The 27,124-nt window shown below is 44.5% G+C and overlaps 1 protein-coding gene across 4 annotated transcripts in view; it reads left to right on the top strand.

Annotated features, from left to right (window-relative positions):
- Nucleotides 1-27,124, top strand: part of MED15 (mediator complex subunit 15) — a 411,818-nt gene that overhangs the window by 123,470 nt on the left and 261,224 nt on the right. For all 4 annotated transcript variants that reach the window (XM_069215144.1, XM_069215143.1, XM_069215146.1 and 1 more), the window contains one exon: nt 5,016-5,264. In XM_069215144.1, coding sequence (XP_069071245.1) covers nt 5,016-5,264 — 249 coding nt within the window. The remainder of the gene's footprint in view (nt 1-5,015; nt 5,265-27,124) is intronic.

Here is a 27,124-nt window from a genome sequence, read left to right as displayed (position 1 = left end):
AAGGTAGCCCACCGTTGGGGGTTCAGAGCAACCCCAAAGTTATCACACCAGCAGCTCAGGGCCGGTCAGGTGCAAAGGTCAAAGAGGTGCCCAAAACACATAGGCTATAATGGAGAGAAGGGGGGTGCCCCGGTTCCAGTCTGCCAGCAGGTAAGTACCCGCGTCTTCGGAGGGCAGACCAGGGGGGTTTTGTAGGGCACCGGGGGGGACACAAGTCAGCACAAAAAGTACACCCTCAGCAGCGCGGGGGCGGCCGGGTGCAGTGTGCAAACGCGCGTCGGGTTTTCAATGGTTTCCTATGAGAGATCAAGGGATCTCTTCAGCGTTGCAGGCAGGCAAGGGGGGGGCTCCTCGGGGTAGCCACCACCTGGGCAAGGGAGAGGGCCTCCTGGGGGTCACTCCTGCACAGGAGTTCCGTTTCTTTAGGTGCTGGGGGCTGCGGGTGCAGGGTCCTTTCCAGCCGTCGGGAAATGGAGTTCAGGCAGTCGCGGTCAGGGGGAGTCTCGGGATTCCCTCTGCAGGCGTCGCTGTGGGGGCTCAGGGGGGACAACTTTGGTTACTCACAGTCTTGGAGTCGCCGGAGGGTCCTCCCTGAGGTGTTGGTTCTCCACGAGTCGAGTCGGGGTCGCCGGGTGCAGTGTTGCAAGTCTCACGCCTCTTGCGGGGAGTTGCAGGGGTCTTTAAGTCTGCTCCTTGAAACAAAGTTGCAGTTCTTTTGGAGCAGTGCCGCTGTCCTCGGGAGTTTCTTGTCTTTCTTGAAGTCGGGCAGTCCTCAGAGGATTCAGAGGTCACTGGTCCCTTGGAAAGCGTCGCTGGAGCAGGTTTCTTTGGAAGGCAGGAGACAGGCCGGTAAGTCTGGGGCCAAAGCAGTTGGTGTCTTCTGTTCTTCCTCTGCAGGGGTTTTTCAGCTCAGCAGTCTTCTTCTTGTAGTTTCAGGAATCTAAATTCTTAGGTTCAGGGAAGCCCTTAAATACTAAATTTAAGACCGTGTTTAGGTCTGGGGGGTTAGTAGCCAATGGCTACTAGCCCTGAGGGTGGGTACACCCTCTTTGTGCCTCCTCCCAAGGGGAGGGGGTCACATCCCTAATCCTATTGGGGGGATCCTCCTTCTACAAGATGGAGGATTTCTAAAAGTTAGTCACCTCCGCTCAGGACACCTTAGGGGCTGTCCTGACTGGCCAGTGACTCCTCCTTGTTTTTCTCATTATTTTCTCTGGCCTTGCCGCCAAAAGTGGGGGCCGTGGCCGGAGGGGGCGGGCAACTCCACTAGCTGGAGTGTCCTGCGGTGCTGGCACAAAAGGGGTGAGCCTTTGAGGCTCACCGCCAGGTGTGACGGCTCCTGCCTGGGGGAGGTGTTAGCATCTCCACCCAGTGCAGGCTTTGTTACTGGCCTCAGAATGACAAAGGCACTCTCCCCATGGGGCCAGCAACATGTCTCGGTTGTGGCAGGCTGCTAGAACCAGTCAGCCTACACAGATAGTCGGTTAAGGTTTCAGGGGGCACCTCTAAGGTGCCCTCTGGGGTGTATTTCACAATAAAATGTACACTGGCATCAGTGTGCCTTTATTGTGCTGAGAAGTTTGATACCAAACTTCCCAGTTTTCAGTGTAGCCATTATGGTGCTGTGGAGTCCGTGTTTGACAGACTCCCAGACCATATACTCTTATGGCTACCCTGCACTTACAATGTCTAAGGTTTGGCTTAGACACTGTAGGGGCACAGTACTCATGTACTGGTACCCTCACCTATGGTATAGTGCACCCTGCCTTAGGGCTGTAAGGCCTACTAGAGGGGGTGACTTATCTATACTGCATAGGCAGTGTGAGGTTGGCATGGCACCCTGAGGGGAGTGCCATGTCGACTTACTCGTTTTTGTTCTCACCAGCACACACAAGCTGACAAGCAGTGTGTCTGTGCTGAGTGAGGGGTCCCCAGGGTGGCATAAGATATGCTGCAGCCCTAAGAGACCTTCCCTGGCATCAGGGCCCTTGGTACCAGGGGTACCAGTTACAAGGGACTTACCTGGATGCCAGGGTGTGCCAATTGTGGAATCAAAAGTACAGGTTAGGGAAAGAACACTGGTGCTGGGGCCTGGTTAGCAGGCCTCAGCACACTTTCAATTCAAAACATAGCATCAGCAAAGGCAAAAAGTCAGGGGGTAACCATGCCAAGGAGGCATTTCCTTTCACAAGCTCTTTGTCTTTTGGGCTAAATTAAATACAGTACAGAAATCCATGCTGAGCGCATACATCATTCTTTTCCTACCCTTTCCCTTTCCTTGGTCACAGATTTGCACATCATTGGAATTGTCTAAGGTGACGCAAGGACTCTTAGCAGTGGGGAGTGCCTTGGTTAGATCAGTTTGACTTCGAAGAGAATGCACAATGTCATCAGTTTTGTGCATTGGAGTTTGCAAGGTGGCAATCACTCTGAGACACCTTTCGCCCGAGTGGAGTTCAGGTCTCCAGTATGCCTTTCTGCCCATACCACTTCTTCCCAGATCTTCTCAAGAAGATCAAGAACGACCGGGCGCAAGCCATCCCTGTGGCTCCAGACTGGGCAAGGAGAGTCTGGTTTCCCAGGCTTCTGAAAATGTGCATTGATTCTCCGATCAGTCTGCCCCATCTGGAAGATCTTCTGTTGCAGTAGCAGGGTAGGGTCCTCCACGCTGTCAACTCTCCGCCTCCTTGCGTGGAGATGGAGTGGTGACAGATGATAGCTTTTGATCTTACTTCCGAAGTCTGTAAAGTTATCTTGGTGGCTGGGCGGTCTGGGACTAAAAAGATATACACCTGCTGTTGGCAAAAATGTGTAACATATTGTACAGGAAAGTCTATCTACCCTCATTCTGATATTTTTCTCTTCATTCTTACTCTTTCCTAGCAGGGCTCTGCTCTGGGCATTCTGTTTGCCTTCCTGCAGCTGCTTGACCAGCCCTCTTTATTTAAGTCCCCTATTGTAAATAGGTTTCTTAAAGGGCTTGTACATATGTTTCCCCCTATGCCCTTTATCATGCATTAGTGGGGGTCTCAGCTTAGTTCTCACCTACCTTATATGTGCTCCCTTTGAGCTGCTGCACAATTGTCCCCTCCGGCTGCTTACCATAATCAGCCTTCCTAGTGGCTATTTATTACTGTCTTCCCCGACAAGGTGGTGCTTTGCACACGAACCCCATTCCACCTGGGACAGTCTATTGCCCTGCCCACTTTTTGCGCACCTCCACATTCCTTTAAAGAAGAAGGGTGACTCCACTGAATGGACCAAAAAAAAAACAGTTGTTCTACTTGAACCGCACAAAAGAGATTCTGGGTTGCCGGCCATCTCTATGTGGGGTATATTGGAGCGCAAAAAGGTCGGGCATTGACAAAACAAACCATTTTGCACTGGGTCATTCTCTGTATTAAGATCTGCTACACCCTGGCTAAAAAGCAGCCTCCTGAGGGCTTAAGGGCCCATTCCACCAGAGGAAAAGCTGCAACTACGCCGTTAGCTCGTGGAGTCCCAGTCCTGGACATCTACCAGGCAGCAGCGTGGGTGTCCCTGCACAGGTTTGCCAAACACTGTGCCCTGGACAGTGAGGTCTGCAGAGACCGGCATTTTGTCTGTTTGGTCCTGCAGGACTTTTTAGTGTAGTTAAATTTGTCTGCAACCCACTGCCAGGATGGAATGGCTTTGATATCTGTTCAATGGTAAGGAATTTGCAGCTAAAAGTCTCTTATCAGATGAACACGTTACTTACCTTCGGTAACACATTATCTGGTAGAGACTATATCTGGCTGCAGATTCCTTACCACCCACTCATGCTTCCCTGCTCTACAGATGGATTTCTAGGGCTAGAGTTGCTCCCCTTTCTGGGCCCTAGTTTGGACAGACACTTTTCAGTTCACTTGATGGCTCTGCACTCCTGGCGTGGAAAGTTGTGAAAAGTAGCTGGCGCCCACGCACGGGTGTGTAGCTCCTATATAGGTGAACACAGTGTCACTTCTGGCGCCAACGACTCTGGCGACGTTGTGTGGCACCAAACAAAGCCACCTGACGGTGAGTAGGGGTACTGCTCACTCAAAAGTTTCCTGATCCAGTCTGGTGCTTGAAAAATTCAAAGGTAAGGAATATGAAGCTTAATATAGGCTCTACCAGATAATGTGTTACCAAAGGTAAGTAACTTGTTCTTCTGTAAACTTTTGTACTTCTGTCAGCCTAGTGAATGACTCTCGCTGCCTTCAGCCTTTATTTTTTTTTTTAAATAAACCTTTACTCTGTTCATTCTTGGCCTTCTGTTTTTCTCTCGTAGTTGAGCAGGATTACTACCAGTCGATTCCCAAGTAATTCATTAATTAATTTCCTTTTTTCTGTTTATCACACATTCCCTCCCTCCCTCCCTGCTTGCTTGATAGTCACGCCTGCTGCACTCCTCTTTTCACATATAGAGTTGGGTTTTTAGTGTGTGCCCACATATCTCTTGCCATACAACACCTTCAGTGGCTTCTTGTAAAAATGTTATCACCTTTCAAAACCTTAAAATTGGTGACCTTCAATATCTGGCAGAATAGCTCTTAGCACACATCTTTAGATCCTGTTACTTTAAGACAGTGGGTGGGCGAATAGATCTATCAGAAAAGGTGTGTTTGAGGAAGCAATCTAACCTCCCTATGATATCAGACGAGCTGTACTTTAAAGACCCGAGAGGCTCTTTACATGGCTTTTGGTCTAGAAAATGGACAGCTTCATCTGTTTTCTTTCAGCTTACCCTCGTTTTTTTCCTTGACATAAAATGTGCGTTAAGTAACTCAGGTCTGTTGGTTTTGTTCTCCAATTGTGTGTAAATTTGATATGATGGGGAAGCCACATTTGTAATCTTCAGGGGACATTCAGAGTACAACCATTAGCCAGGCCACTTTCTGATATCCCCCCGCAAAATCTTTTATTTTATTTTTTCTTTGAGATGTTGTAGAAAACCTAGTAAATTGCTAGTTTGCTATGACAGTGATGGTATCATTTTTATTCTTTATTTACAGATCCCATGAATGCCCTCCAGAATTTAACTGGAGTGGCCCCAGCAGGAGCACCTGGCATGGGCATGAATGTTAGGCCACCAGGAGCGCCAATGGGTGGAATGGCTGGTCTGGGACAGATGACCCAGCAAATGAACCTCCCTGGACAACAACAACAACAACAACAACAGCAGCAACAGCAGCAGCAGCAGCAGCAGCCTGGCACCTCCGTAATGGCCCCCCATAGCATGGCAGGGGTGACAGCACCTGCAAGTATGTTATTTTTTTATGCCTCAACGCAGTCTGATTTCCTCTTCTACTTTGCTGCATAGAAGCTTGTCGGAGAAGCTTTTTCCTGAAGCCAGTTCCCATCTTCCTTGATTTTATTTCTGAATCCATATTAGTAGTTACAGTAGTTTACTCTGTCTCACAGGATATTGATCCTGTTTCTTTTGCATCTCTTTCGATTATGCACAAAGTGAAAAAGCACTTACATGCTTGAGACTAGCTGAGTAGACTGTTGACACAGATTTCATGAAGAGTTTTTAAAGGTTGATCATGATTTCCTCAGCTTTAAAGCTTGTTGGATTGCCTTTGTGGAGGGTAAAAGCTTGCAGGTTTTCGGTAGTGAAGAGGGCTTAAGCCTGTAGATGACCCTCAGTGTTCATTTCAGTGTGCAGTCTGTAGGTTAGATAAAACGTGCAAGACGAGCGTGCTGACCGCCATAATGAAATGTCTTTTTCTGATTCATCCTATGTTTTAACAAAAATAATACATGCAGTAATAAAAAACAGCCAAGTTATAAAATGAACATATTCTAAAATAACAGTAACTTTTCCTCTAACACTGCAGCCAGTATTAACCAGTCTCTCGACAGCAGATAATTTAGTAGTGTGCATAAGGGCAGAAAAATAATAAACATTCATTTAATTGGGTTTAATAAAGTAGGTGTGAGAAGAGGTTGGAGGATGTTTTATGCAAGTACCAGATTCATTTACTCCTCGTATAGATTAACTAGTTCAAAAGGTTAATATAGGAGTAAATGACACTTGAGGAAAGTGTTGCTTTCTGTATTAACCCTGTCTACCATTAGTTGCTTGGCTCATTCACACTGTTGGTCTTGTTTCTAGAGTTAATACGTAGTCAGGATTACTGTGGGATATGCACATCATTAGCATTGTACTAGGGGCTTTTGTGGTTAGACAGTATAGCATCTGTGAGTGCAATGAATTGTGTGTGCCCTTGATGGGCAGTATTTAAGAAAAACAAATCTATTATGCTACTTGGCTGGTGTAGTTTAATTCTGCTTAGACTTTTTTACGTAGGGGAAATGGGGTAGACCATGCAAGATTATAAGGTGTGTACATTAGCCTGTTGAATTGTGATGTTTATAAAAAAATAATCATTCAGCTTCTACATAATTGTGCAGTATTTCCTAGCTTAGCTCGTTAACCTATACCAAATTGTTCTTACTGGCTAGTGTTGTGAGATGCTTCCCTGTACATCTTAAGATAGGATACTGTGTATTACTCTAGAGAATATGCCTTTTTTGGGCTGAGTAGCTCAAGTGAGCTGAATACTCACTGTTGACAAATCCAGTCAGTGATCTGAAGGCCACAAGTTCTAATTCATGATAAGCAGACTCACTTTTTTGTCTTTTTGAGGTCTGTAGGTAGAGTACCATAATTTGGGTCATGGAAACACCTGTCACAGCACTTAGAAACATCAGAAACGTGGTGTAAAGCACTGTGTAAAACATCAAGTTTTGCAGCTAGGTGACTTTCTCAGATGGAATAGTCTAAAGAGTCACATGAAATAATATACTAATTGACGTCCAGATTAGGGGCCATTACGTTATTTTACAGCAAGTAACCGGAATAAATGTAAACACAGCTGTAAGTTACTAACCAGTTAATCACGTTCCCTGGCATGGGTATCCTTTGTTGAGTAATGATTTTTTATTATCGCATAAGATCCTGTGACTCCTTGATAAAATACCTAATATGCACACCTCCAGTGGCCGTACGTTAGTTAAACTTTCTAAAGTAAGTCTGGTTTGATTTCTCACCTTTACATTTGTCCTGCCCTCCTGACTCTAGCGTGATTCTAAAGTATAGATGGCATGCATGCAGTATGAGGCTGATGAGTCGCATGTGAATCTGTAACATGGCAATGCCGGCTAACCATATTTGCAGGCAAGTAAGTATTTTAGAAATTCAGAGGTATTCTAATTTTAAAAAATTGTAAATCCATGGATGGCATTTCAAGATGCTATCCTGACTTTGACATTAAATGTCTGCCTGATATCGTTGTTCAGACAACAGTGGCCGTAAAAAAGTGAGTGATCTCCAGCTTGCTGCTTTGAAGATTTACAGCAACAAAGTATTCACCAAAAAGCTCCTCTTGTGACAGTCACTCTCATAGACCGAGCTTTAATATCTCTGGTGACTGTCTCTTAGGTATCACATAAACGAATCTGGTGCAGTCTACAATCCATCTTTTGCAAGTGCTTGTCCTATTCTATACGTGACATACGCTGCAGACAACTGTAGGGTAACTGTTAAGTCTTTTATCATGTCAGACCAGTGGCCTTGAATGTGTCTAAAGGGCCCCTTTAGCTGAATTGGCAGAGTTTCTTTTATTCAAACTATTTTTATTGTTTTACATTGAAATTCCCATCATGAGAGGAAATAACCAAAATAAATCTTGTGTAAAGTAATCCACAACATGGTCAATATGGTAAAGTCATCCACTTGATACAATCAGTCATGTGTAAAGTCAGCCATATTACAGGAACAGAAAAGGGGCATAAAACCACAACACAACCTTGAAAAAGAGAAAAAAATAAACTTCCACTACCCTTCCCCGGGCCCAAGGAATTGGTAGGGCTTTTGATTAAAGATGTCAGCAAGAGAGGGTAGTTAATGTGACTTCGAAAAGGCATTATAATTGTTTTTGTAGTGCTTAGTACCACATTGCCATAATTTATAAACACTGAAAATAACCAATATTAGTATTACTCAATGTAATTGCACCTAAATCCCAAACCTTAAAAGACTGGAAAGCTGAGTCAGCCTTGCTGTTATTCAAACTCTTGACCTGCATGTGTTACTGATGAGAGAATTCCCCACAAAGATAATATTAAACCTTAGATTGGTCTGAAGGGTTAGGTTGTCATTATGAAGTGTCATATGGTTCACTCAGAACACCTTAATTTTGCTTACCTGTTTGGTACAGGTAATTTATACCAAGAACTTTGTTTTCTGAGTCAGATATTTAATTTCACATGAGCTTATAAAGGAGCCAACAGCGGCTTTGAATTCATCAATTTACTCTACCATCCAGTAACAAAAGCATACTAGGGGGACATTTCAGAACTCATAATAATTTAGCAAAGTCCCTTTGAGACTGGTTGAGCAAAAAGGGTTCCTTCGTCTTTTTTTTTCTTTCCCCCATATAATGTGAAATTGCTGCCTGTATCATCCAAAGAAAGGTAAAAGGTTTGGTAATACATCAGGGAACTCACATTGGATTAGAATGAGGTACTTGCTTCTGCAGTTGTTGTATTCCCAAAACTGGCTCTGATCGGAGTTGATTTCTCCAAACGCAATCTTTGAGGCTGTTGCCGATAACCTAACTGTTAGGATCTTGGGAGCATGGCTGGTATATTTATCGCACTTGGGTCATGATGCAGATCCTACCCATGTCTGGTCAGCAATCTGATATGAGATTTGGTAAGTACCTCTTAAAGAATGGACAGCTGTAGAACACATGCTGGCTATGTGTAGGAAGTTGGCTCTGTATGTGCTATTTCAAAGTAAGGAATAGCATGCACAGAGTCCAAGGGTTCCCCTTAGAGGTAAAATAGTGGTAAAAATAGATAATACTAATGCTCTATTTTGTGGTAGTGTGGTCGAGCAGTAGGCTTATCCAAGGAGTACCACAAAATAGAGCATTAGTATTATCTATTTTTACCACTATTTTACCTCTAAGGGGAACCCTTGGACTCTGTGCATGCTATTCCTTACTTTGAAATAGCACATACAGAGCCAACTTCCTACATTGGTGGATCAGCGGTGGGGTACAAGACTTTGCATTTGCTGGACTACTCAGCCAATACCTGATCACACGACAAATTCCAAAATTGTCATTAGAAATTCATTTTTGCAATTTGAAATTTTTCTAAATTCTTAAAAGTCCTGCTAGGGCCTTGTGTGTTAAGTCCCTGTTTAGCATTGTCTTTTTAGAGTTTAAAAGTTTGTTAAAAGTTTGAAATTAGATTCTAGAAACAGTTTTTGGATTCTTTAAAAAGTCTTCCAACTTTTAGCAAAATAATGTCTGATACAGAGATGAATGTGGTGGAACTCGACACCACACCTTACCTCCATCTTAAGATGAGGGAGCTAAGGTCTCTCTGTAATATAAAGAAAATAACCATTGGCTCCAGACCTACCAAAATTCAGCTCCAGGAGCTGTTGGCAGAGTTTGAAAAAGCCAACCCCTCTGAGGATGACTTCACAGAGGAAGAAATTAGTGACTTGGAGGGCAATTCCCCCCTTCCAGTCCTAAATAGGGAGACCAGGGCCTCTCAAGCCCTGTCTCCAAAAATGATAGTCAGAAATGTTGCTTCCCTCACAGGAGGGTCCAGCATTTCTGAAATCACTGAGGATGCTCTCAGTGAAGATGACCCCCTGTTAGCCAGGATGGTCAAAAGATTGGCTTTGGAAAAGCAGCTCCTAGCCATAGAAAGGGAAAGAAAAGAGATGGGCCTAGGTCCCATCAATGGTGGCAGCAACTTAAATAGGGTCAGAGATTCTCCTGACATCCTAAAAATCCCCAAAGGGATTGTAACAAAATATGAAGATGGTGATGACATCACCAAATGGTTCACAGCTTTTGAGAGGGCTTGTGTAACCAGAAAAGTGAACAGATCTCACTGGGATGCTCTCCTTTGGGAAATGTTCACTGGAAAGTGTAGGGATAGACTCCTCACACTCTCTGGAAAAGATGCAGAATCTTATGACCTCATGAAGGGTACCCTGATTGAGGGCTTTGGATTCTCCACTGAGGAGTATAGAATTAGATTCAGGGGGGCTCAAAAATCCTCGAGCCAGACCTGGGTTGATTTTGTAGCCTACTCAGTAAAAACACTGGATGGTTGGTTAACTGGAAATGAAGTGTGTGACTATGTTGGGCTTTATAATTTGTTTATGAAAGAACACATTTTAAGTAACTGCTTCAATGAAAAGTTGCATCAGTATCTGGTAGACCTAGGTCCAATTTCTCCCCAAGAATTGGGAAAGAAGGCAGACCACTGGGTCAAGACTAGGGTAACCAAAACTTCCACTGGGGGTGACCAAAAGAAAGGGGTTACAAAAACTCCCCAGGAGAAAGTGGGTGACACTAGAAACAAAGAAAAAGAGTCCTCAGTAGGCCCCCAAAAACCAGAACAGGTGGGTGGGCCCCAAGACACAACCCAAAACAAAGGTGGGTACCAGGGTAAGAACTGGGATGCCACTAAGGCATGGTGCCACAACTGTAAACAGTCTGGGCACCACACCAAGGACACTTCTTGTCCCAAAAACAAACCCCAGAACAAAATTCCAGGGGTAACCAGTGTAGCCATGGGAGATGACTCCTCAGATGAGGAGGTCTTCCTAGCCTTCAACTGGAAACAGGGCCCAACAGGTGAGTTGGAGATTCCAGAGGGAAGTAGACACTTCCACCACCTACTGGTGAATGGAATCCCAACCACTGCCCTGAGAGACACTTGTGCCAGTCACACTATTGTGCATGACAGGCTGGTGCTCTCAAACCAGTACATCCCAGGTGAGACTGCCAGGGTAAGAGTTAGCCTAGACAGGGTCACTAAGAGGCCTGTGGCTTTTGTGCCCATAGAAGTGGGTGGCACTCTTAGCTGGAGAAGGGTAGTAGTCAGTACAGACCTCCCCCTTGATTGTCTCCTTGGAAATGACTACCCAGAGGTTAGTCAGAGCCCAAGAGAGAAACTGGTCCAGTGCCAGTCCTCTCCCAAGGATTCTGGAAGTCCTGCCTCTGCAGTAAATGCAAGCAGGCCCCAGAAGAAGAAGAAAAGAAAACAGAGTAGGAAGGGTGGACAACCTTTAGCCAAGGTTACAGCAAGCCAAGGAGATTCTGCTCCAGTAGGGGAGAACTCCAAAAATGGCCCTGATAAAGTCCAACCTGACCCACAAGAAGTCCTGGCTAGTCAGGCAACTGTTAAACCTGAGTGGGTGGCTCCTCAGCTAACAGAAGAAAGAGTGGAAGAAGGGTGTTTACTACAAGATGTGGTAACCCCCCACTCCAATACAGCAGACAGGCAACCTGAACCCAAAGAAGCCTGTAACTTAGCCCCTTCCCTTTTAGGTGAAGAGCTAAAGGTGTGGTTCTGGGCACTGACAGCTGTCAGTGGCCTCTGCTGGGTGTTAGCCTTTATGGCTGCACTATCCTTAGCATGGTGGTCTGACCCCATGCCAAATAGCAAGTTAGGCCCCCTGACCCTATTGGTCATGGTGGGGTTACTCCAGCTCTGGGTAACCTCTCTGGGTAAGCTAGGGGTAACCCTGGCCAAGATAAGATTAGCAGAGGTGGATACCTCTAAACCCAAAATAAAAAGAATGGGTGGAGACATTGAAGAGGCAGACAAGAGGCAATTCAGACTAGGTCCTATCACTGTGGAAGTGGGTCAGTTCCCCAAAGGGAATGACCTGAACAGAAGGATGTAAGGCAGAGTAGGCCCTGCAACTAACCAGCCTATTTCTCCTACTCTTCCTCGCCTGACAGACTAGGAAGACTCTCCCAGCTTGGGCTGAGTCTCCTGGCCTGTGGGCTGGGGGGGGCTTGTGTAAAGAAATGGCTCCCTGTTGCAGTTACCCCCCACTTTTTGCCTGATACTGATGCTGACTTGACTGAGAAGAGTGCTGGGACCCTGCTAACCAGGCCCCAGCACCAGTGTTCCTTCACCTAAAAATGTACCATTGTATCCACAATTGGCACACCCTGGCATTCAGATAAGTCCCTTGTAACTGGTACTTCTAGTACCAAGGGCCCTGATGCCAAGGAAGGTCTCTAAGGGCTGCAGCATGTCTTATGCCACCCTAGAGACCCCTCACTCAGCACAGACACACTGCTTACAAGCCTGTGTGTGCTAGTGAGAACAAAAATGAGTAAGTCGACATGGCACTCCCCTCAGGGTGCCATGCCAGCCTCTCACTGCCTCTGCAGTATAGGTAAGACACCCCTCTAGCAGGCCTTACAGCCCTAAGGCAGGGTGCACTATACCATAGGTGAGGGTACCAGTGCATGAGCATGGTACCCCTACAGTGTCTAAACAAAACCTTAGACATTGTAAGTGCAGGGTAGCCATAAGAGTATATGGTCTGGGAGTCTGTCAAACACGAACTCCACAGCACCATAATGGCTACACTGAAAACTGGGAAGTTTGGTATCAAACTTCTCAGCACAATAAATGCACACTGATGCCAGTGTACATTTTATTGTAAAATACACCACAGAGGGCACCTTAGAGGTGCCCCCTGAAACTTAACCGACTGTCTGTGTAGGCTGACTAGTTCCAGCAGCCTGCCACACCAGAGACATGTTGCTGGCCCCATGGGGAGAGTGCCTTTGTCACTCTGAGGCCAGTAACAAAGCCTGCACTGGGTGGAGATGCTAACACCTCCCCCAGGCAGGAGCTGTAACACCTGGCGGTGAGCCTCAAAGGCTCACCCCTTTGTCACAGCCCAGCAGGGCACTCCAGCTTAGTGGAGTTGCCCGCCCCCTCCGGCCACGGCCCCCACTTTTGGCGGCAAGGCTGGAGGGAACAAAGAAAGCAACAAGGAGGAGTCACTGGCCAGTCAGGACAGCCCCTAAGGTGTCCTGAGCTGAGGTGACTCTGACTTTTAGAAATCCTCCATCTTGCAGATGGAGGATTCCCCCAATAGGGTTAGGATTGTGACCCCCTCCCCTTGGGAGGAGGCACAAAGAGGGTGTACCCACCCTCAGGGCTAGTAGCCATTGGCTACTAACCCCCCAGACCTAAACACGCCCTTAAATTTAGTATTTAAGGGCTACCCTGAACCCTAGAAAATTAGATTCCTGCAACAACAAGAAGGACTGCCTAGCTGAAAACCCCTGCAGCGGAAGACCAGAAGACGACAACTGCCTTGGCTCCAGAAACTCACCGGCCTGTCTCCTGCCTTCCAAAGATCCTGCTCCAGCGACGCCTTCCAAAGGGACCAGCGACCTCGACATCCTCTGAGGACTGCCCCTGCTTCGAAAAGACAAGAAACTCCCGAGGACAGCGGACCTGCTCCAAGAAAAGCTGCAACGTTGTTTCCAGCAGCTTTAAAGATCCCTGCAAGTCTCACGCTTCTTGCGGGGAGCTTGCAGGGATCTTTAAAGCTGCTGGAAACAACGTTGCAGCTTTTCTTGGAGCAGGTCCGCTGTCCTCGGGAGTTTCTTGTCTTTTCGAAGCAGGGGCAGTCCTCAGAGGATGTCGAGGTCGCTGGTCCCTTTGGAAGGCGTCGCTGGAGCAGGATCTTTGGAAGGCAGGAGACAGGCCGGTGAGTTTCTGGAGCCAAGGCAGTTGTCGTCTTCTGGTCTTCCGCTGCAGGGGTTTTCAGCTAGGCAGTCCTTCTTGTTGTTGCAGGAATCTAATTTTCTAGGGTTCAGGGTAGCCCTTAAATACTAAATTTAAGGGCGTGTTTAGGTCTGGGGGGTTAGTAGCCAATGGCTACTAGCCCTGAGGGTGGGTACACCCTCTTTGTGCCTCCTCCCAAGGGGAGGGGGTCACAATCCTAACCCTATTGGGGGAATCCTCCATCTGCAAGATGGAGGATTTCTAAAAGTCAGAGTCACCTCAGCTCAGGACACCTTAGGGGCTGTCCTGACTGGCCAGTGACTCCTCCTTGTTGCTTTCTTTGTTCCCTCCAGCCTTGCCGCCAAAAGTGGGGGCCGTGGCCGGAGGGGGCGGGCAACTCCACTAAGCTGGAGTGCCCTGCTGGGCTGTGACAAAGGGGTGAGCCTTTGAGGCTCACCGCCAGGTGTTACAGCTCCTGCCTGGGGGAGGTGTTAGCATCTCCACCCAGTGCAGGCTTTGTTACTGGCCTCAGAGTGACAAAGGCACTCTCCCCATGGGGCCAGCAACATGTCTCTGGTGTGGCAGGCTGCTGGAACTAGTCAGCCTACACAGACAGTCGGTTAAGTTTCAGGGGGCACCTCTAAGGTGCCCTCTGTGGTGTATTTTACAATAAAATGTACACTGGCATCAGTGTGCATTTATTGTGCTGAGAAGTTTGATACCAAACTTCCCAGTTTTCAGTGTAGCCATTATGGTGCTGTGGAGTTCGTGTTTGACAGACTCCCAGACCATATACTCTTATGGCTACCCTGCACTTACAATGTCTAAGGTTTTGTTTAGACACTGTAGGGGTACCATGCTCATGCACTGGTACCCTCACCTATGGTATAGTGCACCCTGCCTTAGGGCTGTAAGGCCTGCTAGAGGGGTGTCTTACCTATACTGCAGAGGCAGTGAGAGGCTGGCATGGCACCCTGAGGGGAGTGCCATGTCGACTTACTCATTTTTGTTCTCACTAGCACACACAGGCTTGTAAGCAGTGTGTCTGTGCTGAGTGAGGGGTCTCTAGGGTGGCATAAGACATGCTGCAGCCCTTAGAGACCTTCCTTGGCATCAGGGCCCTTGGTACTAGAAGTACCAGTTACAAGGGACTTATCTGAATGCCAGGGTGTGCCAATTGTGGATACAATGGTACATTTTTAGGTGAAGGAACACTGGTGCTGGGGCCTGGTTAGCAGGGTCCCAGCACTCTTCTCAGTCAAGTCAGCATCAGTATCAGGCAAAAAGTGGGGGGTAACTGCAACAGGGACCCATTTCTTTACACTATGTCTGCCTTGTCAAAGGAAAGAGCCATTAGAATCATGTGGCATCATAACATTTTCATCTGTTTGAGGTTTTGATAGATTGGAAAGGAGTAGAAAATCTTACTTCCAGTTGATTAAAATTAAAAAAAGAAAAAACCCAGAGTAAGAAAGACATAATTAGGTCTACAGATTAAAAGAGGTATACAAAATGAAAGAGGTATCAGTGAAAATTACATTACACAGCTTAAATATCCAGTGGGGGGAAATTTAAACCAAGGGTTTAAAGATATAAGGGTATTTACTTTCTTTCTAACTGCAATCAAACATTATGTATATCTGCAGCTGAGTTGCAGGATTGACCCATCTAAACATACAATTAGTGCTTGGCCACAAGTATGAATGTTCACTGATCAAACAAGAGGCTTAAACAAAAGTCTTCATTCCAAGTTAATACCTGGACATGTGCAAAGTTAAATGTAAGATGAATTCTACATGGTAGCCGTATACTGTGCAGCTTATGTCCAGGTCTGTAAACACCCACTGAGTGCGTCTCTTTGGAAGAGAGCTTCCCTAATTGATGCTGCGAACATTTTCATTTGATTCTTCTTGGGTAGGACCTGCTGCCATTATTCCTAGCATCTAGGTCGTCATAAGAATTAGTTGCAGTCCACGCATGGGAACGTTTCCTGAGTAAGTACGTTTTTTTTTTAATGATAGGTTTTAAGTAATTCATTTAATTGGTTTTGGGGTTTAAATTGTATGATAGTTTGGTCCAGATGTGATGGTCAGTGTGTGGTTGCTCATATTCTTTATTTTGTGCATTAAATCAGGAGGGTGGATTTTAATAAAATATCTACTTGTCCAATGGACAGGTTGCTTCTTAAATTTACTCGTCCTGTAAAATAATCTACTTGTCCCTTTGGTGCCATGTAGTGCGGCAACAAATTATAGCAGCAATCTCATTATGTAAGAGCTCTGATAATCGCCTCTCTGATCATGCCAGAACTAATATAGTAGGGCTTGAATACTTGCAATTCCAATCCCTACTGTAGTAATTTCCTTATTTTGCCACCTTTCCGCAAATCTATTTACGGGGACTGGAGGAAGCAGTAAGCAATAATTTCAGGGCTGGAATGCCTTTGAGTCTACAAACATAATAGCTTGCCTGTTTTAAGGATGTTCACTAGCTTGTCTCTAATCTTTTTTCCCCATATTGAGAAAGGTTGGAAATTTACTCCTGACAATGGCAGAAGTAGAAGTTCTTCCAGGATTTGGGGGAAAAAGTGGTTGGAGTTAACAAACTTGTAGATGCTCAATAGTTTTTCGCATGAGCAAATCTACACATGTATATTTGCTCGTCTTTAAATAGAGTTCACAAATATTTTCTAGGAGTACGATTTCCTAGTCTACTTCTGTAAGTTCTTGTGAATTTATGAAAGCCACTAATTCAAAGACATATAGCTTTGGTGCACTTTCGTGAATTTCTTTAAGTATTGGGTCCCTAATTAGGTCTGGCGCTGACCAAGACATTTTGTTTTTATTAAAACTCTATCTATCTCTTTCTATCGGCTGGCTTTACTCTGAGTGATCGCATCCTGCTGTTCTGCAAGGAGCATATTGGCACACAAAGTAGTTTTGTTCAGTGCCAGGAACTACTATGGTAGTCAGTGGTGAAACGAAACTGGAGGGGGCCCCTCTGGAAAGAACATGGAAAGCCTTCCCTCCTCCAGACGCTGAGCAGGTGGTGTGCTGGAGTGTTCTCCCTCCACACTGCAGGGGCTGTTGGGCCTTTGTTACACCACTGATGGCAATGTGGGCTTTTTGAGACCAAAATAGCTTTTTTTGCTAGTGTTTGTTACAATGGTGAGCGTCTGGCACCTCCCATACCAATAAAACCATGTCAAAACAAGGCAGGCATGCATTGACAAAACCAACACTCACAACAAATGTCGGATCAGTTGGCTTTGTCAGTGCTTGTTTATTTTCATGCTTCCCATAATCTTGTTGAAAATGGTTACACTGATTTTTCCATTAGGAATTAGGAATATTTTTTTGGAAATACTAGCATGCATCAACACATTTTACTAAGTGACACTCCAAAGAAGAAGCACCTAAAATTTCATAGTAGCAAAACATTTTTTTCCTACTTGCATTTGAACATTTTATTTTGAAAGCATCATCACTCTTGCCTACAAGCTTCTGATAAGATTCGCTTTTAATCAGAGAGCATTCTGAGAGCGTTATACTTAGCCTCATGTTGTTAAACTTTTCAAATGTGTGTAATGTTTTTTTTTATTTTATTTTTTTACTGGAACCTTGTCAGTCGTGCCGTGTAACCTTAAAACATTTATTTACAGCACTCACCCTAATAATAAAGGCTTTTCATTAATGAACCATAAATACAAGTTTGAACACCATTAACATATGGACACATTACCTCAACTGCAGACAGTCCCTCCTCTGTAAACTGTCAGCCAAAGGGTTTGTGCTGTAGGGGGTTGGGCCTACTTGTTCCAAGGACAAAATAAATTTCAAAACTTGTTGCTCTTGACCCCAAGCAATACGTCCTGGGCGTTGGGCTATAGAAATTTCACATTCCTGGGCCTGTGAGCGCCTGCTACACAGAGAAGTAGAGTGACAATCTGCTTGCCTCAGGAGTATTGACTATCTATTCCTCTAAGACTGGGTCGACACTTGGGCTTTTTGCCACTTCCAGGGTCACCACGATGCGGGTACTGTTCCGCCTTCAATGTCCTTCTGCGTAGTATGCTGTTATAGCCAGTGTCTTAGTCTCTGCCTGCAGTCTTTTGATGGCCTTACCATTGGCCTTAGATTACTTTTCCACCTGGTTGGTCCCCTCTGACCGCTTTGTAAAGATGGCTGTGTTCAGAGGTACTTCAATTAAGACTTGAGTCTATCTTGTTGAGTGATAATGATCATGAGTCTTGTACTTCGGTCAGCAATTCTGTGAGTGAGGACTATTTTCCTTTGGGTCCTTGGTCTGGCATCTCATTCCTGTCAGGAACATTTGGGGTGTTCATCCTGAAGAAATCCTATTTAGCCATTTGTTTTAGATATGGATGGTTAGACCTTGGGTGTGACACATCTCTTCTTTACCTGGGGTGGATCACCTGCATGTTGTGCCTGCCCTAGAGTGGATTTGGGGTAATAGGGGGTTAAAGTCATTTCTTGAGGCGAAAACTAGGTGCTTACACCTGCTGGTATGATCAATGTGTTGCTCTCTGGGTCTACTCTGTGTTTTGTATGGCAGGTTTGTTTGGCTCCCAAATATTAATCTACCATGACTGCCTGCTTTCGTGATGCAGTCTTGCTTTGGAGAACGGCAGCCGTCGATACTGGTGCTTTTCTTTCTACTGTCCCTCTGTGTTACTTGTATAGTGCGAGATGCAGGAGCCTCCTACCAGTTTCTTTATGGGGGGTCCTTTTACTCTCTCTTGTCCCCTGGTAGCCACCTGACTATGCACAGCACCTTGGCCCTCCATCGCCTGCTCGAGTCCAGGTATTGGGCATGGCCTTTGATTTTTTTTCTTCTGATGGTCCTTTTCATGCCTTTGTTGCTGCCCCCCCAGAGCAAAGATTCAGAATTTGTGCAGTGGTGCTCTTACTCTTGGTGTCCTCTCATTCGGCACTCTTGCTGGCTCTATCTCCCTGAATGTATTCAGCTAAAGGGCCTCATTCAGATCCAAAGGTCAGTGGGACTTTCCCTGGAATCAGGAGTGGCCCCCCAGCTCCTGAACTCCTCTTCAGAGGGATTTTGCTGGCTGTTTGTTTGTTGGGGCACTGGATGTTTACAGGATAATGATGAGTTTCTATGGGCTGGTGAGGCTCTGTTACTTTGCAGCCATCCTGTCCCAAGCCATCCCCTCACCTCTGTTTTTATATTTTTGCCAACTTCAGGAATGAGAATTACTTTTTTATTCAGTGAGTTTTTTCCCTACCCAGGGATGCCTTTTCTAATAGTGTCCATCTACAAGTGCATACCTTTGGAGATATGGGCTGGCTAGACTATTATGAGGACCTTGTATTGCCAGTTCCACGAGATGTACATCATGTGAAAGTGAGACTCCATCATGGAATCGTCATTCGTATTCATAAACACTATCTCCATCTACGCATGAAAGTCCAGAGACTCTTCTCTCACATCTTCTTCAAAACAAAGTATGTAGAGAAGACAGGCCTGATGTACAGTTTGGGCGATAATCTGTTACAAAAATGGTAGATATTCTGTGCACTTAATTGCACATGCATTACTGTCTAATGCACTTGTAATAAGGCAAGAAGGTATCAAGTCATGTTTGTGACTCGAGTGCCTGACATTTAAACTAAGTCAGGCCCAGTGTTTCCTCTTTCTTAATTTGATTTTTTTATAATCAAATTAGAGGTGAAACAAAAAGCAGCCAGCTGTTTAATAAAACCTATATTTTTCAAGGAGGATAATGCAGTAAGTATGGCGGCGTAGAGTTAGTTCCGTCCTAGGGAAATTTGCCTGCCCCATCATTCCAGAAACCACTTTAATTACATTTGGCTTAAGTTCATTTCTCAGGCCTGTGGGGTAAAGATTCCAAACCATTAGTATCTGGCATTTCATCCGTTTTCTTAATACATGTTTGATTGTGGGTCAGGTGCACAGAGTAGAATAATGATAGGCTAAAGTTTGTGACTGATAGCCAATCACATTAGTAGTTGTCTGATTAAATGTATGTGGTAGTCTTGAAAGTTTCAGTAAAAACTTTGCTCACCCTAAATTTCTCAAATCGTGAATCATTGCGCTATCTAGTTCTGATGACCTCATGGGACATTCCGTCACACTGTCATTCGCAATTCAACTGGGAGCTGACCAGCTGTGCAGTGTGGAGAAGAGCAGTTAAGACTACGGCGAAGGTCTAAGATTTGGGGTTGAACCATTTCATCAAAGTACAATGTTATCTGCCAAAGCAGCAAATAAAGAGAGAGAGAGATCCACAGAAGAGCTAAATCACGGTGTGCAGGAAATGGAGTTGGAGCAGGAATTGCTTTTTGGGGAAAAAAAGGGCCTTAACACCAAAAGACAGTCACAGGTACTTGTGAAGGACAGCGTGAATGCTGTGATAAATTCTCAATGTATCGTTAAATACATCTGCAGAAGTGGTCTGATGCTCCTTCGCGCTTCAAGGAAAGGCTGCCTGGGCACCGTCATGTGTCAGCTGGAAATGGAGAAGGTTCTAGTAGAGAAGCACCATCTATGGACCAGATGATGGGTACCCAGGCACCATAGTCAGTGGAAGGATTACAAGGCGTAGGTCTACTTCTTCCATGGCGTGTAGATGAGATTGTGGCACAGGTACGTTACTACCCTTCCTTTCGCAGAGCTTGCATGTGACCTTGGGTTTTGTGACCCGTTTCGGCCAGTCCTGTGTTTTCAGTCCACTGCACATCTGGGATCAGAAAATGTTACCATTATAAGTATAAGCTTAGAAGTCCCAGCACTGAAAATCCAGAACTTGTCAACTTGTTGGACAATACTTCGGGCCACTTGCCAGCTATTCCTTGCACAAGTCCAGTGAATAGTGCTGCAAAGTCCTTTCATATTATTTGCGGCTCCAGGCATCATACCTTTACAACTCGGCAGAATGCTTTTTTGGACATGTAGTCCTACTAATAAATTAAATCACCAGGCCCCTCATTCAGGGTACAATGGTGTAACAATCCCGAACTAGTAGTGGGTAATATAGTGCACATATAATCTTGTGACAAAAATGTCGTGTTTTTCAAAGTTTTTAGCCCCAAGTGGGGAAGAATAGTTAGAAAATAAACAGAAATGTACTGTCTCTGTGTGCTTCATGTGCACATCATAGAGATGTTTCGTATGTGTACATGCACAACAGTAAGCGCCTCTTACCCGCCTCTATGTACTGTCCTTCATTTCCACACAGATGATGGAGCTGATGTGCCTGGTACAGATGAAGAGGAGGTGGTCCCCTCGATGCTCCACAACATCTCCACATCTTTACAGACAGGGAGATCAGGCTCTGCTCTGCCACTTGAGCCATTGCCACAGAAGGACGAGAAGCCTAGGAAGAAAAGACATACACAGATGGCATCAACATCCCCGCACAGTTTGAGTGATGAACAGTTTCGTGGCCTAGAACGTGCCATTTTGCGTGTGCAGCAGAAACGATTGCGTGCCATGCATATGCTTGGAAGGAGGATTGGGACAATGGACAGTAATGTTACTACTGCATTGGGCTCTGTGAAGGGCAGCATAGATGAATTATGCCAGACCGTAAGGAACGTAACACAGGCAGTGCAGTCTCTAGCTGACAGTGGAAATTCTAAGAATCTGAGTAAGGAAGCCAGTAAGCAAGATGACATACCCACCCACTTTGAGGGTAGACTGGCTACTGTTTGCTCCGCTCGCAGTTCTCACACCAACAGAGCGCATGTGAACATGTTTCTCTCCAGGGCAGAAGTGTCCAATGGATTGATGCAGGCTAGGACGGTTCTTGAGGAGTTAAAAACAACTGATGTGGACATAACTGCTGTTAAGCCACAAGAGATTGAGAGTGATTTGTCTAGTCAGAGAAGCCCTTCACTGTCCGTGACAGAAACTGAAAGTAGAAGACCCACTTGCATTGTGAATGGGTGTGGCAGTGACAAGAAGGTGTCAACCAGAGGAAAAAGAAAACAGTCTGCTTCTTAGTGCTTTTGGTCACACATTTCATGAATGTTAGTATGACTGCATGCACAGTATTTCATTTGCAAGTTAAATATTCGCTGTTTTAACATTCAGTACATTTTTATATTTACCTGCATACTTGTGAAAAAAAATGAGAATAAATATTTTTTTAACATTCAGTCCATAGAATAAATTTTTTTGTTCTCCATAGAGCACAGCAAAAAGGAACACATAAGTGTCTGAATGACAATCAGCACTCTCTGGATTCACTCCCAGCCTGCTACATTGCATAAGTGTGCAACATAACACTGAAAGCCACAGTTTTGCATCAGATAACTAGAGTCCTCGCTGAGTACCTCTTAACTTTAGGATGCTGAATGACTGATATACTACAAACTTAGCAGTGTTTCACCTGTGCTGACATTCTCTCTTAGAGACTGAAGCAAGGATGTTATGGTCCTGCATGGATGGTACATATGCTACCTTTTTTAGGCAGAGAAAGGCTGGTCAGAGTTTTGGGGGGGGGGGGGAGGGGTCACCTAGTAGCTACCCATTTCTCACTTTAGGCATACTGACCATGAAGTGCATTTTGTCAAATGAGTGCTAACAGAGCTCCATACCATTATGCTTTTATTGTGCATTTAAGAAAACAAAAGTGATACGTAGATTGCTTGACTTAATCTCAGCACTGATTAATTACTCTGGATCGCAGTCCAGTCCATTATTTTTTTACAACCATGCATCTCAAACAGGGACCAGCCAGGTGCAAATCAGCCTTGGGTCTGCTCTAGTCAGGTCAGTCTGACTCCAGTTTCTAGGTCAGGTTCCCTATCTATGGGAACACCAGGAACCCCATGGAATATACTCAGTGTGTCATCAGGAATCGATCTGGGTAGTGTTAAAGACGTGGGAGGAAGTACTGGTCTCGATTTGTGAGCCAAGTTTGCTAGTTGGAAGTAAATGCTGCATATTGTTCACTTCTGTCACTCATGATTATCAGGGTAGTAGCCAGTGGCGGAATTACATTTGGTGTGGCCAGTGTGAGAACACTGTAAATAGTCATAGATTTAATATGCCACATGACATCCCATGTGAAGTTCAAGCCAGATTGCTGTTCAGAACATGATCGTGGGAGTCAAGTGACGGCCATCTTGTTAGCATGCGATGAGTTAACTACGACCCAATTTGGCATCATATATAAAGTTCAAACTAGGGCACCGACTGTAACATTTTATAGCAGGATTCAAGTGGCAGCTGTGTTGTTCACATGTGATATGTTAGTTAATGGTCCTCTGTAAAATGAAACTGTTTGAACAAGAGTATCTGGATCTCCTGCGTTGCACGTATCCAGTGATACGAGATGTTATTGATATGGAATAGCTTTTTTCATCAGGCATACCTCTATCACAAACCCTTGATAATAAAACTGTCCCTAAAAGGTACATATCACAGTCGATATGCACACTGTGATGTATTATTCACCACCGTAGGTGTAAATCATCATTGAGGCATATCTTATATGATTCCTGTGTAAAAAAAATAAAATAAAAAATAATTTCTGATCTTTTCTGAATAGGACCATGACATTTTGTTAGACTGTTTTGTGTAAAATAACATACTAAATCTGATTAGCCTGTCGGATTTACTCCAGGGTCTTGTATAAATTGGGTTGTACATGGCATCATGGCAACATATATTAATTTGGCATTAGCACATGGTAATAGAGATCACGTTAGCTGCTGCTCAAGTCACACAACTTAACACTGGTTTCTGTCATAGATTTGATCAAATTAAATAGACCCTACATTCAGGATCATCAATTCTGGTTAATCCTCTTAATTTAGTTAGGTATTCGTTAAATATGTCCCAACATGTGTAATTCATTATTGTGAGGTTTAAATCCTTCAGTCGAGTAAGGACTATCTTTTATTGTTGAGAGCATGTTTATGTAAATTTTTACTAACTCTGTTGCTGTAATCCCTAGTCATCAATTTCGGTTTCAAGTCCACTGACTGAGAAATAAACTCTGCCGTCAAGCTAAAGTTGTGTTTGGTACCGTAGGAACTGAACTACCAGTAAGTTCTTGCGTAGAAGGAGCCTAATGATATCAATGAGTTGTAATTTGTAGGTTTTTGAAAGACACTAGTTTCAAGCTTGCTATAACTTTTTTTAGATCGAAGATAACTTCATATTTACTTATGCGTCCAGGTATAATGAAGATGATCATCCTCTTCATTGTTCCAGCAAAGTAGTTGTTGCAGTTCATAACTTGGACTTGTGTGGATGCGCTATACATCAACTATAGAGTGCTTCCAAAAACATACCTTAGATTTACAGGGCTTGGTTTCACTGTATACGAAGAGTGTTTCAAACTGTGCAAAATACATATTCACAGAGCTGTGGGCAAAAGTAGCTCCCCCATCAAAGTCCAATTGACTTACCAGTAAAAGTGTCCTGAAATTCCAAGTGATTCTTATTCTGAGCCACCTTAATACTTTGCATGAAAAACAGCATAGGTGTATCATAGAACTGCTTTTGAATATTCAGTGCTTCGCCGCGATCATTAGGGTTGCCATTTGAGGTATATTTCTAAAAAAAGGTTTTGATAGCTAATGTAATTAAGTATTTCTTGTTGAATCAAACGCTCTAATCTAAGTCAAAAATCTGCATTGTGCTGAGTACGTAAGATTGTGTGCAGAATACTTTCTGTCCGGGAAAAAAAAATAGTCACTAAATTTAATCTAAGGTAGCAACGTTGAGTCTGTACTTAATACAATTGATCATCCAGGCTGTGTATATCGAGGAAGCAGATGTTTGTTTTTGTGTAACTTATAGAAAATATAAAATCAGGGAGTATATGGATACTTTTCAACAAGGGACTGTGCTTTCTTGCTTGTTATCCATTTATGAGTCTTCGTCCTTTAGCAGAGGGACCCTTAGTTTACACAGTTCCTCTGTGTAGGGTCTTTCGCACAACGCTGGTAATTCTTGGAGTCTCTCAGCCTCATCCCTGTACAGAGCTTGGTTCAAGCTAACCATTTTACTACAATGTTAATGTTATTTTTGAGATTGTATGGAGCAGAGTTTTAGTTCCAGATAAATTCAGATATTGTGGTTTCTCGAACTCATAAACTTCATTTAGTACAGTTTTCCAAAGGTTTTCCCTAATGGATTCATGCGTTCTACCCCCTGCTCCTCTCATAGTCTTGCCTCCTTTACCTACAGAGTACTTGCAACTGTAAACATTAGATGGGTGCAGACACCAACCATGAACTCGCCGTCTCCACCCAAATCGATCCCTTCCCTCCTTTACTGTCTTTCACCACCTACCTCAGGTCTCAAAGATCCACCCTGATCTTCCTTAATGAGTGCAGTGTTGAACATGTGGCACTCAGATAAGGTCGTACGGCTTAAGTAAACATCAGTATCCCCCTCACTCCGGTATATTGTGGTATCTATAGGTCAAATTCTCTGTCTCCTTACCTAAATTAGATTCTGAAGTCATGGTTTAGGTAGCTAATTACTAGCGTGCATAATTTATGAAATACTTGTTTTAGGCTTAGGTTGCTGTTTGCCAGTTTCTTGTGTCCCATCAGGGTACAAAGTCTGTAGCCATATTTTCATTCTGCCCTTGGTTCTTGCCCCAGGGAAAGACAGTATAACTTGTTTTGCTGCTAGGAGTAGGTGGGAAGATAGGCCTACCGCAGCTTGAATGCAGGAAAGTAATGCATCAGAGGAGTTGGGCGGCCCAAGATTATAGAGTATTCTTTTTCAGATACTGCATTCGCTAATTCATCCAGATAATGTGCTTAACAATCAGATTATTGAGGTTCCACCTCCTCCCAAGCACATAAGAGAATTCAACTTCATTGTCTCTCAGACAACACATGGTCAAGGATTTCATGTGCAGCAACAATGGCTCATCTGGGGAGGACTGAAATGTTGCTATGGTAAACTGTGCAAAACTTCCCAGAAGCTTGCAGACTCTACATCTCCAGGTTCATAAGGGGTTATAGTATCAAACCAGATAGTAAGTGCAGATATAGATTATGACAACTTGGAATTTCTGAGTATTACCATTTGTTTAGTCTCCAAAGATATTTCTGGTGGTGTTTTACAATGCTAAAAACCTCTCTAAATGATCTTGGGCTTCCATCTTTTTGGCGTGGTTCTTCTCACACTACACCACTATAATAAGCAGCAAAAGTGAAATGAGCTAGTAATCGTGAGCACTGATTGCTGAAAGAGAAAACAAAGTGTAGCATGTGTAACTTCAGATCCCATGCTAGTGTTAGAACAGGACATTGCAAGATTTTATTTCGAGTTAAGTTTAGGTTTCAGAGCTACTAGTGATCCCTTCCAGAATCCCACAATGTATCAGAATTCGTTATGTTGTGTCCCCCCCCCCCTCCCCCCCACCCCGGTCCTCCCACCCAACAGCTGGTAAAGACATGCTTTTGAACTCCAGGACAATCATGCTACAATTGACTGCAGTGACTGGGGTTGCTTTGGGATCTAAGGGTTTTTCTCAGTGTCAGATTGTATAAGAAAAATGTGTTGTTGTGGGCGGGGACACGGGGTTTTTGTGGATAGCTTGCACTTGTAGTTCTATATTAACTGAAAGAGTTAAGTTCCTTAGGTCAGACCATACCCGGGTTTGCAACCTGTGCTTTCCCTATCAATGGTCTTTGGAGAATCAAACTGTTTGGCCCTCCATGCCTTCAAAAACAAAAAATACTCTTCAGTAAGGAGGAAATCATTGGCAGGTGCACTATAGGATGCAGTGCAAGGATCCTACAAGTCCGGTGCAGGACATCTGACATTGAGGGAGACTCATTGGAAGGAGAAGGCCTGTCTGGTATTTTAGCGTTTAACTAAATCAAAGTCCCTGTCTTCCCCACAGCATCGTCTGCACTGAAGACACTTCATGCGCCATCAGAGAATCGGCCCTCCGAGGTTCATCAGTCTCGAGTACTTCAAGCCTCCAGACAGTGTGAAAGAGGCCTCTGCAGTCGAAACCTTCTCCTTGAGCTCACCGTACCCCAAGAGCCCATTTTAGCTTGAAGCCTCGAGTTAGTGTCCAAGCTTTGAAGCCAAGACAGGCCTCTTCCACAGGAAGCTTAATATCTTTTGTGTTGAAATTGACTGTTAAACCCTTAATGCCATTTTCAAATGCTGAGTGACATGCCATTGAGCTATCGAAACTGCTTTAAGTCAAGTACATGAATTAATATGGCTATCTGCACTGTCATTGCTTGTCCTCTGCTTAAGGAATTTTGATAAGGCCTTTTCCGATGAACTGCATACGTTCCCCCTACCAGTGAGACTTAAGCCAAAATACCTCACCTTCACCAAGCCTTGCTTCTCCTCCTCCACCACAAGTTGCTACAGTTTCACCTTCCCTGCAACTGACTCCGATCAAGAAAGTCAGTTTGTCCCACAGGAGCCCTACTATTGAAATCTGTGGCAAGACTAAAATGTGGACTCTTGGGATGACACCAACCTTGAGCCCTACCAGGTAAAGTCTTCATCACCAGTTGACACAACAGCATAC

Source organism: Pleurodeles waltl, chromosome 11 (genome assembly GCF_031143425.1).
Source record: "Pleurodeles waltl isolate 20211129_DDA chromosome 11, aPleWal1.hap1.20221129, whole genome shotgun sequence".
NCBI classification, from domain to species: Eukaryota; Metazoa; Chordata; class Amphibia; order Caudata; family Salamandridae; genus Pleurodeles; species Pleurodeles waltl.
Note: the sequence above shows the minus strand (reverse complement) of the source record. Positions and strands in the feature narration are given on the sequence as shown.